The sequence below is a fragment of the Triturus cristatus genome, chromosome 1_1, assembly GCF_964204655.1.
Source record: "Triturus cristatus chromosome 1_1, aTriCri1.1, whole genome shotgun sequence".
NCBI classification, from domain to species: domain Eukaryota; kingdom Metazoa; phylum Chordata; class Amphibia; order Caudata; family Salamandridae; genus Triturus; species Triturus cristatus.
Window position 1 is genome coordinate 1199272133 of NC_140579.1, and position 19357 is coordinate 1199291489.

At 46.3% G+C, this 19357-nt stretch overlaps 1 protein-coding gene across 3 annotated transcripts in view; it reads left to right on the top strand.

The window, feature by feature from the left end:
* The window catches only part of LOC146871825 (ATP-dependent chromatin remodeler CHD8-like), a 3469548-nt gene that overhangs the window by 1394102 nt on the left and 2056089 nt on the right, over positions 1-19357 (top strand). For all 3 annotated transcript variants that reach the window (XM_085651762.1, XM_085651758.1, XM_085651757.1), the window contains 2 exons: positions 5213-5268; positions 16954-17155. In XM_085651762.1, coding sequence (XP_085507888.1) covers positions 5213-5268; positions 16954-17155 — 258 coding nt within the window. The remainder of the gene's footprint in view (positions 1-5212; positions 5269-16953; positions 17156-19357) is intronic.

The window sequence follows — 19357 nt, forward strand, 5'->3', positions numbered from 1 at the left end:
CATTTACCATGGGCTGACATGTGGCCAGGGTTTGCCAATTTGGGTTTTAGGTTTCAGCACAGTTTTTAGGGAAGGAACATAGGCCCTGGGCACCTGATTGGCAGGAGCCCAGGGCACACTCCAACAAAGTACATTCAGCAATTCAGCAAAAAGTGGGGGCATACCATGCAAGAAAGATGACACTTTCTCACACCTTGGTGCAGAAAAAAGTGAAAAGTCGACATGGCACACATCCCTGTGTGCCATGCCCACAAACCACTGCCCTGGCATACATCAGTCACCTCCTATGACAGTGGTGAGGGTACATGTGCATGAGCCCTGTACCCCTACAGTGCCCAAGTCCATTCCTGGGTACTACGTGCAGTGCTGCCATTAGGAGAATATGGTGCTGGGAGTTTGTCATTATGAACTCCAAAGACTGAGAAGTTTGGTATCAAACTTCTCAGCACATTAAACCCACACTGATGCCAGTGTGGGATTTAATGCAAAATGCACAATAGAGGGCATCGTAGAGATGCCCCTTGAAACTCATCCAACTTCTAGTGACATGACTGAGTGGCTGCCTAGGCTGCCACCACCCGACATGTTTCTGGACCCCTGGGTCGAGAGCTGCTGCTCTCGGGGGACTGAAACAATGCTCATCCTGGGACGAGTTGCCAAGCCTCCTCCCCCAGGATGGGCAGGGTTCACGAAGGAGAAGCTTCAAAAGCATGCCTCCTTTGTGAGCTTCTCCAGACCATTTGCTGCTTTCAGCAACTTGTCCCCACTAGTTCTCCCCCTCACTTTGGGCGGGAGAACCGTCGGGGGAAAACAAGTGAGGAAGAGAGGTGTGCCCACCTCTGCCAACTCCACCCCTCAGGTGGGGGAGGTGAGGTGAAGCACAACCTTGAGACCCCGCCAACCAGAGACAGGCTCCTGACCCCCTCCCACTGGAGAGTGGCAGAATAGGGGGTGTGCCCACCCCAGGGAAGGGACCCATTGGTCCCTGCCCTTTACCTACCTGTAACGCCCCTAAATTTAGTATTTAGGGTGCACCCTGAATCTTCCTTCCTCAGATCCAGCCTACCTACAAAAAGAAAAGAAGGACGAAGAGCCATGCAGAGCTAACAAGAGGATGACGCCCGCTGACTTGGCCCCAGCCCTACAGGCCTGGCTCCCCTCCAACCTGCTCCTGCGAAATCCCGGCGTGTCCAGCAGCCAGCAACCTCACAAACCCCGGAGGACCTGCCTGCCTTCACTTCCCAGACTGTTTCACCCGTGAACATCGGACGTGTTTAAACTGCAGCTTCTGGTGCCAGCCAGAGACCGCAAATCCAGCCCACTCTGCACCTGCCGAACCTTGCCCGAGCTCGAGTGGAAAAACACCACGAGGAGGTCACCCCGACGATCCTGACCCGAGATCCCGCGACCCCTGACCTGCCTCAAGCATGCAGGCGACACCTGCAGCCTAAATCCAAAAGGCCAGAAGGCTCCCCCAACCGCGACCAGGAGCTGGTAAGAAGATCTGACCCCAAAAGGCACCCCTGCACCCGGCACCTCACGGCCTTGTGTGCCCAAACCGACAGTGCCTAGACAACCCTTAACTTCCCAACTTAACTCTCCAAGTGGTGGTCACTCCCAGAAGTCCTTCATCTCCGGGCCTGCAGTGCTTTTCCAAACCGGAGGTTCTCCATAGAAAACAGGGCACCCGACATGGAAACAGCAGTCTGCACCCGGTCGCCCTAGTGCCACGAAGAGTGCACCTTTTGTGCTACTTTGGTTCCCCATTTGCCCTGACCTTAACCCTAGGAGCTTTGCTCCCACAACCCAATGTCCTGCTTGCCAGCAGCCACCAACCGGACGACCCCTATCCCGCATTGGATAACATTTGGCCTCAACACTCTTCACCGGGCCACCCTAGTGCCGCTGAGGGTGCAACAACAGTGCATCACTGATCCTGGGGGACCCCTGAGTCTAACCCCAGAACCTTAACTCCCACAGACGTTTACTGACCTGTGAACCGTTAACCTGTTTTTCTCCCGTAGGATAACATTGACACTTTTTCTCCCAAATTTTTGAAGTGTGGAGTTTTGAAACCTAAACATTTTCTTTAAAAATCGCACAAATAACCAAAACGTGTTTACTTACCTGTTTCCAGAAAATGTCCCAGTGCTGAATCTACGTATCCAGCACTGAGTTAGAAAAGTAACGTAAAAAGTAACTTACCTGCAATTTACTGAAAGCCTATTCATTCCAATGTATTGTATTTGCTAAGTGTTGCATACTACTGCTCCCCTGTAAATCAAACACTCCATTCGCCTGTCGCACAACCAATGTGGAAAGTATTCAACAGACTTCGTTGCTAGTTTGATAATCCATTTTTAATCCTTAAAAATCCATATTAATACTCCTTTATTCCATTTCATCACGTTTCTCAGTTCATATAAAAGGCTGCATGTTTCCCCATAGTTTTGAAGGCTGCAGATATGCCTATCCAGACGTTAGAAGAGCAGTGTAGCCATTAAGAATATATGGTGCTGGTAGTTTGTCATTATGAACTCCGCAGCACCATAATGGCTTTACTGAAAACCTAGAAGTTTGGTATCAAACTTCTATGCACATTAAACCCACACTGATGCCAGTGTGAGATTCAATGAAAAATGCACTAGGGGAGCATCTTAGACATGCCCCCTGAAAAGCGACCAGCCTCTGGTGGGATCCCTGACTGGTACACACCGGACTGCCACCCTGAAACATGTTTCTGGACCCATGGGGTGGGAGCCTACGCTCCATGAGCGCAGAAACAAAGCCTTTCCTGGGCGGAGGTGGTCACACCTTCCCTAGGTTAGGAGGACCCATCTGTGGCAGGGGAGCTTTAAAGGCCTTGCCGCCTTGGTTACGCGACTCCCAGCCTCTCCTGCTATCAGGAGTAGGTCCCCTTCCTGTCTTCCCTCCTTTTCGGTGGGAAGAGAGGTGGGGAAAATTAGCACAACCCAGGTGTGCCCACCTCTGCCAACCCCACCCCTCAGGTGGGGGAGGGGAGGTGAAGCCCACTCTTCAGTGCCCGCCATCTTGCAGATGGCAGGCACTCTCCAATCAGGATTAGGGATTGTGCCCACTCCCCCACGTGGGGTGAGCACACCATGGGTGTAGTCACCCTAAGGCCAATAGCTCATTGGCTACTGACCACAAGGCCCCTAAAATGCCCCCTAAATACAGTGTTCGAGGGACAGCCCTGATCCAAGAAGGCAGATTCCCGAACCTACGAAGGACGAAAGAAGCCGCCCAGCAAAGGAGACTGCAGAGAACTGACCTGGTATTAGGCCTACTGGTCTGCAGGCTCCAGAGATCCTGCGCCAAATGTCGCCTTGGCCTGCAGCCAGCGACCTCCAGAACCCTGGGAGGACTGACTACCTTCTACAAAGACCGGATCTCCTGTGAACAGCAGCTGTGTTCAAAAGAATCTCCAAAGCAAGACTCCACTGAGGAGAAAGAAACCCGATGCCTGGAAGCACCACTGCACCACTCTCCTACGGTCCGAGTGGCTCACCGGTCCCAGCGAGGTCCCCCAGAAATCCAGAGTTCGAGCCCACCATGGGTTGACCCCTCCATGGCTCCCCTTTGTTGCTTGCAGCCTCTGTATGGAGATTCAGCCCCCCAGCCGCGAGTGGCTCGTTAAGGTGAAATTGGACGTCAAAAGACACCCCTGCATCCAGCCGCCCTGTGCCCTGGAGAAAGGACCTGAGGTGCACCTACGTTCCCGAGGCCTCCAACTTAACTGCCTTGATGTTGGTTCCTTCTGTATGCCTTCCTGGACTGCGCCTGCAACCAAAACCGCAACTCACATTGAAAACAGGGCACCCAATGCCAAATCAGCACCCTGCACCCAGCCGCCCCAATGCCGCTGTGGATGCACTTTGTGTACTATCTTGGATCCCCTTTTGCCCTAAGGTAAACTCTAGGAGGTTTGCTCCCACATCCAAGTGGCGTGCCGGTGAGCAGCCACCAACCAGAGGCCCCCTATCCCTCATTGGATAAAATTGGTCCTCCGCACTCTGCCCTGGTGCCACTGAGGGTCCTCTTTGAGTGCATCCTTGACCCTGGGGGAACCCTGGCTCTAACCCCAGAAACCCAACTCCCACAAACAAAGTACTTAACATTAACCCGATAACTTCATTTCCTCTCATAGGATTGCATTGAGTGATTTTCTGTGAAAAAAAGTTCCAAGTTTGGAGTTGGAAAATTGTATGAGAACTTAGTAATAGTTTGTTTACAAAAACTGACTGACTGACCTTTTATTTATGAATTGTCTCAGTGTGATATCTAGGCATATCACACTGAGTAGAAAAAGTAATCTAAAAAGTAATCGCAAAGTAATTGCAAAGTAACTGCAAAGTAACTGTAAAGTAATTCCAACTGTTTCTGAACATTTGACCTACGTGTAACTACATTCAACTGTATTCAGCTGTATTAGCAGAAAAGTACTATTTCTACTTACATGCACCAAGTCTGGCTTGGTTATAAATATAAAATATAACAATGACATTTTTATATAAAACAATTGGTCAGAGTTCAGTCTTTGAGTATGTGAAATCAATTCTTCCCTGAGTGTGTACAATAAATGCCTAACCTTACCCTTTGGTAAAGCCATACCGCTCACCCACACTACCTCAAATAGAGAGTAAGGTATTATCTACTAACCTCTGTAGGCCTTCGGGGATCCACTGGACTCTGTGCACACTATACCTTACTTTTGTATAGTATGTACAGAGCCAGCTTCCTACACACACAACATAATTAAACTCCACTGCGTACCACTTCCACAACGCAAAATACCAGTCTGCATAATTACACAACACACAATGCCGCTCCACATAATTCCAGTACAGTTATTACTACATAATTACTATCCACATAATTCCACAGCACACCATGCCACATAATTACACTGCAGAAATCCACTCCACGCTTTTCCAGAACTAATCCAACGTACATAACTCCACTACACACCATGTACATAGACTCCATAACACAAGTAAAAGACATTGCTGTTTACAATGCTAATAGCTCCACCTCAAAGAAATGATAGGCCTATTGTATTTCCAATGCTAGTAATCCATGTAGCTAACTTATACATGTCCAACACCAAATATTTGGAGTTGTGTAGGATTCGCTGTTCTACTTGGTCTTTTCCTGCCTGCCTGACCACTCTTGCTATGTTCCTCTCTTGCAGCTTCCCAATGGCATGTACGTGGAGGCAGAGGAATTCTTTGTCAAGTACAAAAACTAGTGAGTATGTCCCAACTCCCTGCATTGGCAAGAGGAGAACCTTGAGTTTCTTATTTTTCTGATGTGTGAGCAGTGTTGTAAATGAAGGTGGTAATAGATTGAGGAGGAGGAGGTAGGATTGAGGAACCACTTCAGAGAGAACTGGTGAGAGCCTGACTGTTTATGTGCATTTGTATAATTTCACAACTCGCCCTAGAGGGTATCCTTGCACTGAATCAGGAGTTGTACGGGTTAAAACAGGGTCAGGGTTAGGTGAAGAGCCAGGTCTTCAGTTTCTTGCGTAATTCAAGAACTGAATAGGAGGCTCTGCTGTGCAGTGGGGGGTCCTTTCAGACTTTAGGAGCGAGGTGGCAGAAGGCACCACTGCCAAATCTGGTGCTTCAAATGCAGGGGAGTGTGCAAGGCTAAGTCTGGTTTAGTGGAGGTGTATGGTAGGATTGTTACTGTTAAGGCCATTCCACTGAGGGTCACCATTTCTGGTACTGGGCTCTTGTGATATGGAGACATCCAGCTCCTCACACTTCATTTAGCTAATGAAGTGGGTGCATGAGAGATGCATGGTTTTGAGGCTGTAGGGAGATGGGGATTCCAATGGTTCTAATATGAAGTAGCGAGACAGAGGGTTTGCAGCATTAATCATTTCTGGATTCTCATGCTGCGCATTATTCTGCCATCTAGTGGTTGGGGGGGGAATGCTGTCCTTTGCCTTTTTTTGAGTCCTCTTTATAATGTTGCCTTTGTCAACCATTTGGCAATAGGTCCCACCTTGATGACTTCAGACGCAGCTCCTAGAATCCTCTACGTGGTAGCCATCTTCAGATAATTCTTTTCTGCCACTGGGACTGGATGCAAGGACGAGATGTGGGGAAGCATAAACCTACTAGAACTCAAAACTGTCTGTTATATGCATGTGTGCTGGAAATACACATGCTGTGCACAAGCCCGCCATCTAGTGTTGGGCTCCGATGATTACAAGTTGTTTTTTGTTCCAAGAAGTTTTCTTCGAGTCACGAGGTTGTGTGACTCCTCCTCTTGGTAATACTGCGCATGGCCATCGACACCATCTTCAGATTGTGTTTTTTCTGCCGACGAGCCAGATGTAATCTCTTGCGCCCCGCTTTGAAACTTATTCGAACATCCTAATGGTTCTCCTATAGATCTCCACTTGAAGGTATTATCTCGATTGCGTAGTTCATTGCGACCGAGAGCTCACCCTTCTGCGTAGCGGGTCTTTTGCTCACTCTCGAGGCCAATGGGCCACGCCCGGCGGGCTGCCTTTCTCCTTTTCAGCGTCCTTTGCAGAATGACTTGCTGATTGAAAGTACTCTGTTGTGCTTCTGTCCAAAGTGTCATTCTGAGTACACCCATACCGACCAACACTCGGTTTGCAACCTATGCCTCTCACCAGATCATCGAGAAGACACCTGTTTAAGCCTGCAAATCTTTCTTATCGACGTGCTTGATGCCAAGAAATGCAGCTCAGGCAAGCAGACGATGTTCCGGACATCTTTGGTCGGCAACAGGACGAAGACGAGGAAGCTTCAGCGGCACAAAAGGAATCCTTCTCTATTCATTATTCAGATTGAGTCTCAATCTGATCTGGACTCAGCCACCCTTCTGCCAGCACAAAAGCATCAGACAGTGAGTACTGCTACCCCTGATCCAAAGCCCAAATCTGTCTCGACCCAAAAAACTGCTCATAGTCTGCCAGTTCATGGTGTGCACCGAAAGAACAAATCGCAAGTCCCTCCCTTGGCTCTGCTCTGAAAATTTGGCCTACAGCAGGGGCCACCACCTCCTTGCACATTTGCCCTTACAACGTCTTGCCCATTGGTATTGGCACCGAAACAAAAACTGGATATTTCGGATCTGACAGCAGCTCCACCTAAGTCGAACTCCCTCCACCGAAGTGTTTTACTTTCTGATCGAAGACTCCAGTGGAGCCAATTTTCAGTGTAATGCAGAAAAGACTCCACCCAAAGCAAAGAAACACTTCAGATTCAACCTGGAGTTAAGAAAATCGTTCTTCAGCCTACAAAAACCCATTCTTCAAAGAAACCATGAAAATTCCAGAAGATTTTAGGTGCTTCTCTGCAACCTCAAAAGAAAAAGGATGGTGCAACAAGCCCTTTGCTCACCACCAACCACTCCACCACCTCACTCACCAACACCATCTGAGTCTGGTAACACATCTCTTTACTCACCCATAGATGATGAATGGGATATATCACAAGACATGCATCCAGGGGATGCCTGGGATGATTATAATGCAGATCCTCAAGGGGATACAGACCCTGATCTCTATCCCGCACAGACATCACCACCTGATGACGCTTCTGTGTATCAAGATCTCATGGCAAGGGCAGCAGCTTACTATCAGGTTCCCTTTCATAAAGATACAATAGAAGTGGACTTTCTTTTTGAAACCCTATCTAACACTCAAAGGGGGCCACAATACCTACCACTTTTAAAAGGTATGATACTCCACATAGAGGACATGTTTAAAGACTCTGTCATTACGAGAGTTATAACACCACGTATTGACAAAAAATATAAGGCTGCACCATCAGATCCTATTTACATTAGAGGTCCGTTAACACCAGACTCCCTAGTCATGTCTAATGCAAGGAAAGGGCCAACTCCCAAACATCAGGAGAGGTGCCACCTCCAGACAAGGAATCTAAATTAATAGATGCTTCTGGAAAACGGGTAGCTGCCCAAGCATCCAATCATTGGCACAGAGCTAATATACAGCTGGATAAGATAGGGCCCATTGCAATGAATTGGAGGGGCTCCTCCAATACCTCCCAGAGGAACACTAAAAAAGGAGAGGAAATTGTAAATGAAGGTAAACTGATAACTCCATAAAATATGCCGTAGACGCAGCCGATACCGCTGCTAGGAAGATACATACTAGCATCTTATTGCGTGGACACGCATGGCTTCGTATCTCAGGATTTAAATCAGATGTACAGCAGGCAGTCTTCGATTTGAGAGACCACCTTTTCGGACTTGAGGAGGACGCAGCCCTAGAAATAATGAAAAAGGACACATAAGTCGCAAAATCTATTGGGGCTTTGCAAACAACCACATATCGTGGGTCCTTTTGGAGGCTTAGCTATAAGCAAGGAGCAAGATCCGACTCCTCTAACACTGGGGCAGTATATAAAAATCAGGTACAAACCTCTAGTACAAAACCATTTTATAGAGGTTCCTATAGAGGAAACAAGTTTAGGGAAGAGGTCCAGGAAATAATACCCGCACCTCCAACATTAACAATGACTTCCTTACAATTCCCCAACCACTTAACACATGTCTGGGTCGTCTTCATGACTTTCTGCCAGTCTGGAACTCAATTACAACAGTTCGATGGATGTTGGATATTATCCAACATGGCTGTTGTCTGGAACTACGTAAAACACCCCAAATATCCCAGCTTGCAAAATACACTCAATACCACATCAAATTCTCCTTCAACAGGAAATAACAGCTCTGTTACAAAAAGGAGCAGTAGAACCAGTTCAAATACAATTTCAAGGAACAGGGGTATACTTGCTATACTTCCTTAGCTCCAAAAAAGATGGGTCTTCACGCCCCTTCTCTATCTTAGACCACTAAATCTATACATTATATCTGAACACTTCATTAAGGTCCTACTTCAGGAAATTCTTCCATTGCTACAAAAGGGAGATTTCATGACCACCCTGGACATTTTCACATACCCTTTCATCCTGCACACAGAGTATCTCCGGTTTCAGTTTCAGGGCAGCCATTATCAATTCAAAGTTCTTCCCTTTGGGATTGCCACCTCACCCAGGGTATTCACAAAATATCTAGCAGTAGTAGCATCTCATCTTCGAAGATACAACATGCATGTGTTTTAATATCTCGATGACTAGTTAATAAAAGTAAGCAGTCGAAACCTATGCAACCACAATACTCAACAAACCCTAACTCTTCTAGGAGCCATGCTCAACACACATTCAGCACTGTCCTACCCAAATCCAGACAGAATTAATAACATAGTATCATTATGTCAACAGTTTTAAACAGATCATTATATCACAGCCAGAACATTGCAATGGCTTTTGGGTATGGTGGCATCATGTATCTCAATAGTCCCACATGCCAGACTTCACATGAGACCTCTCCAAGAAGGACTCATCAGTTGACTCAATCACTGGGTCATCTTCATGATAGAGTTTTGGTAGACAGCCTCACTCACCACTCTTCAATGGTAGAATCCACAAAATGTATCCAAAGGGCGGTTGTTTCCAGACCCAGTTCCAAAGATAGTTTTCACAGCAGATGCTTCCCTTACAGGCTGGGGAGCTCATCTCCAGAACCTCACAATCCAGGGAGTATGGGATTCCAAACACACGGATCTCCTTGTGTCACCTAGAAACTGCAAGCTTTTCACCTACCTCACCTACTACACAAAGTTTTCCTAATTCTAACAGACAATACGACAACTATGTATTATATAAAAATAAAAAATAAAACAGGAGGGGGACACGATCTCTCCAATTAACTCAGCACAGAAAATATGGAGCATAGCAATACCCAACAACATTAATATCTTAGCAGAACGTGTCCCGGGGACCAGCAACCAAGTTGCGGACCTTCTAAGCAGGGTGCAGTTTCAAGTCCCCGAATAGGAACTCCACCACACAGTTCTTTTACCATACTTCCAAAGGTGGTGGTTTCTACAAATAGATCTGTTCAGGACCAAAGAAAATGCAAAACGCCAAAACCACACCAACAGTCCAAGGACAATTCCCTACGATCGGTTGGTCAGAGAGGTTTGCCTACGCTTTTTCGCCTCACCCAATTCTTCCTTTAGTGGTTCGGAAACTACTGCAAACACATCTTACAGTGATACTCATTGCGAGAACATGGGCTTGCCAGCCCTGGTTCTACACGAGAAGCTTCACCTCAAGCCGGAACTTCTCACACAAAACAAAGTGACACTAAGACAAACCCAATCCCAAGGAAAGGAACCTTGCAATTTGGCCCCTGAGGTCGTAGAATTTGAATATCTTTAAACTTTCCACAATAATGTATGGACATTCTTAAGGAAGCCACAAACCTACCACATAGCAATGTTATGCGGCTAAATGAAAAAGATTTGTTCTTTACTGTCAACAACAGAACATCAATCCTCTTAATGCAATTGTGCAAACACTCATTATTTTCAGAATAGACAGCAGTTATCATTATTTAAGATTCAGGTCATTAAAGCATTCATGGAGGGACTCAAAAGAAAGATTCCTCGTAGGCGTCCTCCTGCACCTGCATGGAATTTTAAACATTGTATTAATACGACTCGTGACCCATGAACTGTTTCACTTCTGTCAATTGCAATACTTATCAGGGAAACGTGCCTTTTTAATTGCTATCAATTTACTTAGAAGGGTCATGACATTCAGGTGTTAAACGCTTGAGAAACCTTTATTCCAGCTACATAAAAACAAAGTGGTACTCAGAACAATTCCTCCGTTCCTTCCAAAAGTCATTTACAGTTTTCATAATCAAAACCTTAAATTAAGTGTGTTTTTCCTGCAACCAGATTCTGCTGCAGAGAGAGCATTCAACTCAATATATGTTAAAAGAGCACTAATGTATTACATTGACAGTACTAAAACATTCAGAAAGGCAAAGGAATTATTTATTGCCTTTTCACTACCTCCTAAGGGAAAGGCCATTTCAAAATCACAAATTTCAAGATGGATCGTTAAATGTATCCAGACTTGCTATACAGCAGCTAAAATACTTTTACCACTTTCGCCTGAAGCTCATTCCACAAGGAAGGTAGGAGCTTCTATGGCTTTTTATGAAACATTCCCATTGCTGACATTCACAAAGCAGCTACATGGCCCACTCCACACATTTACAAAGCATTATTATGTGGATGACTTTGTATGCCCACAAGCCAATGTTGGCCAAGGTAGTTTTAAGGACTCTCTTTCAAACAACTGCAAACCCCACGGGTGTAACCGCTCCCTTGGGAGAGGGACTGCTTTACAGTCGATGCACAGCACGTGCATCTACAGAACACATGCCTTGAACTGATTGTTACCTCTGTTCTTGGCATGTAGTGCTGTAGATTCACATGTGCCATCCCTCCTCCCCATAACAACTCTGTGCAGGTTGCAGTTCACATACTTACATCATACTATTGCATGGCCATCACATTGCTATACTTATCACTATTACATTCTCGCTTACCTACGGCAAAACATTCCGAAGATGGCGTCGATGACCATGCACAGTATTACCAAGAGGAGGAGTCATACGACCATGTGACTCGAAGAAAACATCTTGGAACAAAAAACTTGTAATCATCCAAGCCCAACATTAGATGGCAGACCTATGCACAGCATGTGAAACTACAGCACTACATGCCAAGAACAGATGCCTACAGGGTAAGTAAAATAATACTTCTGGTGCTGAAAGCCTTCCAGACACAAATGATGAGGATAACAGTGCTGGTGCAAACAGACAACACAACAACGATGTTCTACTTCAACAATCAAGAAGGGGCAGGATCCCACATACTGTCAAATCTAGCACAGAGATATGGACATGAGCTATTCAGTGATATACCAAATTAGTCACCTTACATCTACCAGGAGTACCACAGGCAGAAAAGCTCCGCATCCAGGCAAGTCTCTCCCATGAGTAGGAGCTAAAGGCGGAAGTGGTGGACATGATGTTCAAGAAGTGGAGAACACCAACACTAGAACTCTTCACAACACAGGCAAACGTAAAATGCCATATCTTTGCAGCCAGATACCCAAACCAACGTGCTCAAAGGAAGACACTGTCGATCGATTGGTCAGGACATTCTTATACGCCTTTCCACCGATTTGTCTAATTCCACTAGTAATAGAGAGTACAAACTAACAACAAGGATACTAATTCTATTCTTCCCGCAGTGGACAAAGCAGAACTGATATTCAAATCTAATAGAACTACCTCATGATAAAAGGATGTTTCTGCCAATACCAAAATACTTACTAACAATGCAGAGGGGATGTGTGCTCCTCCCAGAGCCACACACACAGCATAGCTCCTGACTAGTTCGAATTTGGCCACATACTCTTCTCAGAAAAGACTATGGAAGTGTTGCGGAAGCCAGAAGACCTTCCACAAGGCAGTGCTACAATGCAAAATGGAAATGGTTCAAACAGCGGCACAGCGCAGTGGCACCTGACCTCATCTGGACACATGATGCAACCATGTTAGGATATCTCACCATCTACTCGATGAAGGATTATCATACACCTCACTCAAGGTACACCTAACAGCCATTGTAGCATACTCCAGGTGAGTAAAAGGAAGACATTTCTTTCAAACTCTGGTCATCAATAAATTCCTAGAAGGAGCAAAAACTATACCAACAAGATCAATTCCTACACATACGTGGAATCTGAACATTATACTCACACAGCTCATGCAACCTTCCTTTGAACCAATGCACAGCATACCCTAACCCTAAAAATGGCCTTCTTGGTGGCCATCACCTCATTTCACCAGGTCAGTCAACTGCATGCACTCACAATGCAAGAACCATACCTCCAAATTCACATTGACAAGGTAGTGATTGCACAAGCCCTCATTTTTTGCCAAAAGTGGTTTCAGCCTTTCAAGCCAATAAAAGCATTGCTTTCTATCAAAAGCAAAAATCCAGAGCAGATAGGGCTGTACACATTTTAGACGTTCAAAGAGAAGTGATGTACTACATTCAGGAAACCAGTACAACCAGAGTAATCAATTTTGTCTCCTTCAGCTATGCCTCCAAGGAGATGTGTAGGAAAGTGGGTTTCTGTTGCAGTTACCACCCCCCCACACACACATTTTGCCAGATTTCTGGTGCACTTTGACTTGATGTGCCCTGGGTCCCTGCCAATCAGGTTCCCAGGGCCTGTGTTCTTTCCCTAAAACTGTAGTGTTGCACACCCAATTGACAACTCTCTGGCTACATGTATGTCCCTTGTAAAGGTACCATGGGTACCAAGGGCACTGTGACCAGAGAAGGCACACACACACACTGCCATTGCAGGCTGTGTGTTTTGGTGCAAAGTGAAGGGTCGACCTAGCACACATCCTGTGTGCCAGGTCTACCATCTACTGCCTTGGCATAGGTAAGCCACCCCTCTAGCTGGGTGCAGTGTACCACTGTTGAGGGTACAGGTGCATGAGCCCTGTACCCTTACAGCATTTAAGTCCATTGTTAGACATTGTAAGTGTAGTAAAGCCATAAAGAGTATATGGTCTGAGAGTTTGTCATTACAAACTCCACAGCACCATAATGGCTTTACTTAATTCTGGGAAGTTTGATATCAAACTTCTCAGCACATTAAACCCATACTGATGCCAGTGGTGGATTTAATGCAAAATGCACCCAGAGGGCATTTTAGAGATGCCCCCTGAAAAACGACCAGCCTCTGGTGGGTTCCCCGAGTGGTATACACCAGCCTGCCACTACAAGACCTGTTTCTGGACCCCTAGGGTGGGAGACTTCGCTCCCTGAGCCCAGAAACTCGCCCTAACTCTAGTGTCCTGGCTGCTCGCCAGCTGCCACCCCCAGGCATGTTTCTCGACCCCTGGGTCAAGAGCCTCCCTCAGTCTGGGACCTGAAAGAAATCACATCCTGGGCAGAGGTGCCAAGCCTCCTCCCCCAGGAGGGGCAGGGTCAGGGGTGGACCTGTTGCCAGAAAAGCCAATTGGGTTTTGGCTTCAATGCAGTATTAGGAAAGAACATAGGCCCTGGGTACCCGATTAGCAGGAGCCCACCGCACACTCAAAGTACATCAGCAATTCAGCAAAAAGTGGGCCAATCATGCAGAAAGAGGGCACTTTCTCACACCTGTCCCGATCTCCTCCAGCAGAATCCCGGTGTGTCCTGCAGCCAGCAGCCCTCCAGAACCCGGAGAACCTGCCCTGCCTTAACTAAAAATACTGTCTCCCATGACCACCAGATTTGCTTACCAACTGACTCTGGCTCCGGCCAAATCCACGAGTCTGCACCACTCTGCACCGGACCACCACGGCCCAAATTAAAGTGGTCCAACACCATGAGGTCTCCCCGGCGATCCTGAGATCTGGTGAGATCTGGTGATCCCTGACCTACCTCAAGTCTCCTGAGCCAGTAAGGAAAACCTGCTATCAAATGACACCCCTGCACCTGACGCCCCACGACCTTGGATGCCCCAACCGACGGTTTCCTGGCATCCCTAGACATCCCAACTTACCTTTCCAACTGGTGGTCGCCTCCAGAAGATCTTTGTGCCGGAGCCTACAGTGTTTGTTCTGACGAGCTTCCCCATTGAAAGCAGAGCTCCTGACGTCAATCCAGCACCCGGCTGCCCCAGTGCACAGTTTGTGCCATCTTTGATCTTCCTTTGCCCTGGGGTACACCCTAGGAGCTTTGCTTCCACATCAAGTGGCGTACCCGTGAGCAGCCACCAACCGGAGGCCCCCTATCCCCCATTGGATAACATTGGGCCTCAGCAATCTGCACCCTGCCGCCCTAATGCCGCTGGGCGTGCTTTTTGAGTGCATCCTTGACCCTGGGGGAACCCTTGTTCAAACATAAACTCAATCCCAAAGACAATTTACATACCTGCAAACTGATAACCTCATTTTCCTCCATAGGATTGCATTGAGTGTTTTCCTTTTGAGAAACTTCTAAGTTTTGAGGGTGTTTGTATGGAAACATAAGAGAATGTGTTTTTGTAAAAATTGTTTTACTTACCTTTTATCTAGGGAATGCCCCTGTGTGATATCGAGGCATATCACGTTGAGTAGAAAAAGTTATCTAAAAAGTAATTACAAAGTAATTTCAACCATTTCTGAACATTTGACCTACCTGTAACAAAGCCAACCTCATTCAATTGCGTTCAACTGTATTATTCTTGTAAAGTACTATTTTAAGTATCTGCACCAAATCCTGCTTGGTTCTAAAAATACAACAAAGAAATATGTTTATACAAAACAATTGGTCAGAGTTCAATTTTTGAGTGTGTGACATCATTTCTTGCCCGAGTCTGTACCATAAATGCTTAACTCTACCCTCTGATAAAGCTTTACTGCTCGCTCACACTACCACAAATAGATAGTAAGGTATTATTTACTTTTACCTCTGTCAGCCTTTGGGGGATCATTGGACTCTGTACACACTATACCTTACTTGGTATAATATATACAGAGCCAGCTTCCTACATGATGCCAGTAAGCTAAAAAAAACAGAACATAGCAAGATGGATAGTACAGACAATCCAGAGATGCCATGCAACAGCGGGAGTTGCATTGGAAGAAAGGCATAGAACTCATTCGACAAGGAAAAAGGGAGCCACCCTCTCATTCATCTTCAATATCTCCCATCGAGGATACATGTAAAGCAGCCATTTGGTCATCTACACACGCCTTTACCAAACATTACTGTGTGGACCTTCAGGCCAACAAAGAAGCTCAGTTGAGACAAGAGTTCCAAAGCATCTGTTTGCAAACACATCTCATCATAGCCCAACCTCCCAAGGAACATGAAAAACTGCTGCAAAGTCAATGCACAGCATGTGAATCCAGAAATGATTCACACTGCAAAACGAAATGGTTGCTTACCAGATGAAGCAGGTTTGCAGCTTAAAGAGTTTCTGGATTCACATGCGACCCGCCCGCCTCCCCAGAATGAGGGACTTTTCAACAGGGGAAGGAAGAAGGAAAAAAAAACATGTACAGAGGATTCTTGAAGCTGCGTCTGACGTAGTCAACGTGGGACCTATAGCCAAATGTTCAACGTAGGCAGTGTTTAAAAACAAAAGGGGCAAAATACAGCATTTTAGACCCAGCAACTAGATGGCAGAATAATGCACAGCATTTGAATCCAGAAACTCTTCAAGCTGCAAAACTACTCTTACTGGTAACCATTCTGTTCTCTACTGCTCTTAATAGAAGGTCTGATTAAACACTACCCTTCTACGTTCACTACTCTGTTATAACCTATTCTAATATAATCTGTTGTCCTGTACTCACTCTTCCCAACTGGACTGGAATTGCCTGCAGTCATAAGCCTTATTAGCCATTTCCTATCCAGTTTTGAAGACGGGTGTGAGACTATCCGACTTTCTACAAATAATTTTCCATTCTGTAAAGAGTTTTTTTTTTAATGCAACTTGCTGCATCATTTGTGAAAAAAGTGGATCTTTGTTACGCTACCTGTCTGGGGAATCGCCTCCTCCCTTTTCCCTCTTTCTGTCCATCCATAATGAGTTGACATTCCCCATTCTCATGGTGAGGTTGTCATTTGGCTTCTGGTTTGGTTCTCATCTTCCGCATATTTCATAGGTCAGGGAGATTGTGTGATAATTTTATGTTTTGTGTAGGGTGAAGGTTTCTCTCTCTTTTGTTGTTGTATTTATTAATTCATTGATTTTTGCATTGCTCAACTAATACAGAAGGGATCTTGTAGGGTAATCAGAATAAGTCTCCCAGCTACTACCTGCCCTGCATCTATTAGAAAGACTGTATTAAAATCATTCTTTCATTCTTTTCCCTTTTTAGGTTAACTGTTCCTTTCTCTCCTCCATACATGTACTTCAAAGGCAATCTGTTTGCCACATTACAAAGGTCACAAATTCAATATGGATTTCTGGTAACTGACTCGCTTTCTGCTTTGTTCAGTTCATACCTGCACTGTGAGTGGGCCACAATTGAACAACTGGAGAAGGATAAACGCATTCACCAGAAACTGAAGCGCTTCAAAACCAAGATGGCACAGATGCGGCACTACTTCCAGGAGGATGAGGAGCCATTCAATCCAGACTATGTGGAGGTGGACCGCATACTTGAAGAGTCTCATACCATTGACAAAGACAGTGGTGAAGTAAGTGAAGGGACACATTGGCTACTGGGTATTTCCTTCATAGATGAGGGTAACAGTCATGGTATGCATGTAATAGGATCCTTGGGGTGAAATTAAGATGATGTTGAATTCTCCGGAGTACTTCTTGCATATATAGTCATTGGCTGCTGTTTCCTTTCTTCAGCCTTGCATTTATTTGTACAGTTTTATGTAGCAGCTATAAGGCATGAAACTGCTATACAGGACACAAAAAGGGCAATAAGTATGAGCAAGGATAAAGTACATAGAGATAAAAATTGCTATACTGACTTGGGTACATATGAATGCCAGAAACAATATAGAACCAAAAAGTGTTTGTACATAGATACTTAAAGGCATTGGTAGATGATCATGAATAACAAAAGTGTATACATACAAAGTATCAAGCATCTGAGTGCAAATGGATGCAAAAAAACAATATCTCGGTGTACATGGATGTGAGATGACAGATAAATCGCAAGTAATTTACAATTGGCAAGAATAACTGGTGCAATCACTGCTCTCTCCTCTTGTCATACAATGCTGATCCTTGTATGGCATTGGTGGAGAAAGGAAGAGACTGAACAGGAGACTTGTGTGGTGATTAAAATTTTTGATGGACGATTTGTCGTTCCACCATAGGGACGGGCAGTCCCCCTGTCGGAGGGACTGCCCATTCAAATGAATAAATGACCGTCAAGCAGGTGGTAATTTGTAAAGCATAGGCAGGACCTGCCATCACAGCGGTTCCTGTAAATGCATATCGCTGATTGGTGGCAGGGCTGCGTCAGGATGACACAACTCTGCGCCAAAAAGTTTTCTTTCAAGAAAGAAAATATAGAAAATGTTTTTTCTTTTTGAAAATAAACAAAATAAGGCTCTCCTTGCCATGGTAGTCCTTTCCTATGGCATGGGGAGCTTTATGTTCGAGGCATATGAGCTGCAGATTACACACTTGTGCATAGATCGCCATCTGGTGTTTGGCCTGGATGTTTCCAGTTTGTTTTCCCTCTTGGAAAGTCTTTGGAAGTCACGAGGTCGGTGACTCCTCCTTTGGATCGTATTGCGCATGGGCTTCGGCTCCATCCTCAGATTGTTTTTTCCGCCATCGGGCTCGGATGTAATCTTCGCGCTCCGGTTCCGAACTGCTTCCAGTTCGACGATCGACGCGCAATCCTCATCCCAAACCGCGGTATTGTTTCGATCGCGATATCCCCACTCGACGCGCCTTCTCATCGGCAAGACCTTCGGTTCCAGTCGTCGACGGCGGCCTTTGGGCCTCTCCAAGCTCCGGGCCTGGCTAATGGAAAGGACTCCATTTAAAAAGTGCCCTCGATGTGGGTCCAAATTTCCCCACACCGATCTCCACGAGGTATGCAATCTCTGCCTCTCCCCTGAACACGAGGCTCGAGACTGTCCGGTGTGTAAATCCTTCCGGTCCAAAAAGACTATTCGGGACCGAAGAGCCAGAAGAACTATGGCGCACTCCTCGACGACGATTCCGGACGACATCTTCGGAGAAGGCATTGACGCTCCAGAGCGTTACACTGACGAGGGCCTCGTCAGCGCTTCCGAAGCCGATGACTCAGATGTGGAGGACATCACCCCGGCGCAGAGGGTCGTGAGTACTGATTTCCCCCCCCCCCCCTCCCCCACACACACCCCTGCGGGCACCGAAAAAGGCTACGGTCACACCTTCGCCTCCGGGCCAAGGCAAGACCAAGGACACTGCTTTCAACACCACACCTTCAGGCCCGGTTAAAGAAGCCAAGCAAGCCTTCCGGCGGCTCGGGCTCGAGCCAGCCTACCGTCGGTGCCGATAAACACGCTTCGGCACCGAAAAAGAAGCCCACCTCCATCTCTACACCGAGCCCCGCAACGAAGCACTCGGGGTCGAAACCCAGCTCTTTGGCACCGACACCACCTTCGGTGCCGACCAAAGCACACAAGGCCACCGACACTTCGAAGCCGAAACCCATCTCGGCGCCGACCTAGCTTCCGGAGGTTCCCAAACCGCATTTCAAACAATGAACTGGCACAGAAAAGCCTAAAAAGCCAGCGGCCCCGACGTCGACGAACCGACCAGCCTCACCAGACCTATTTACACCGGCTCCCTTGCAAAAAACACTCACCAAGGATCCAAAAACTGGACATTTGACACTCTACCAAAAAGAGACATTTGGAGAAGCCTGCTCCACCTCCACC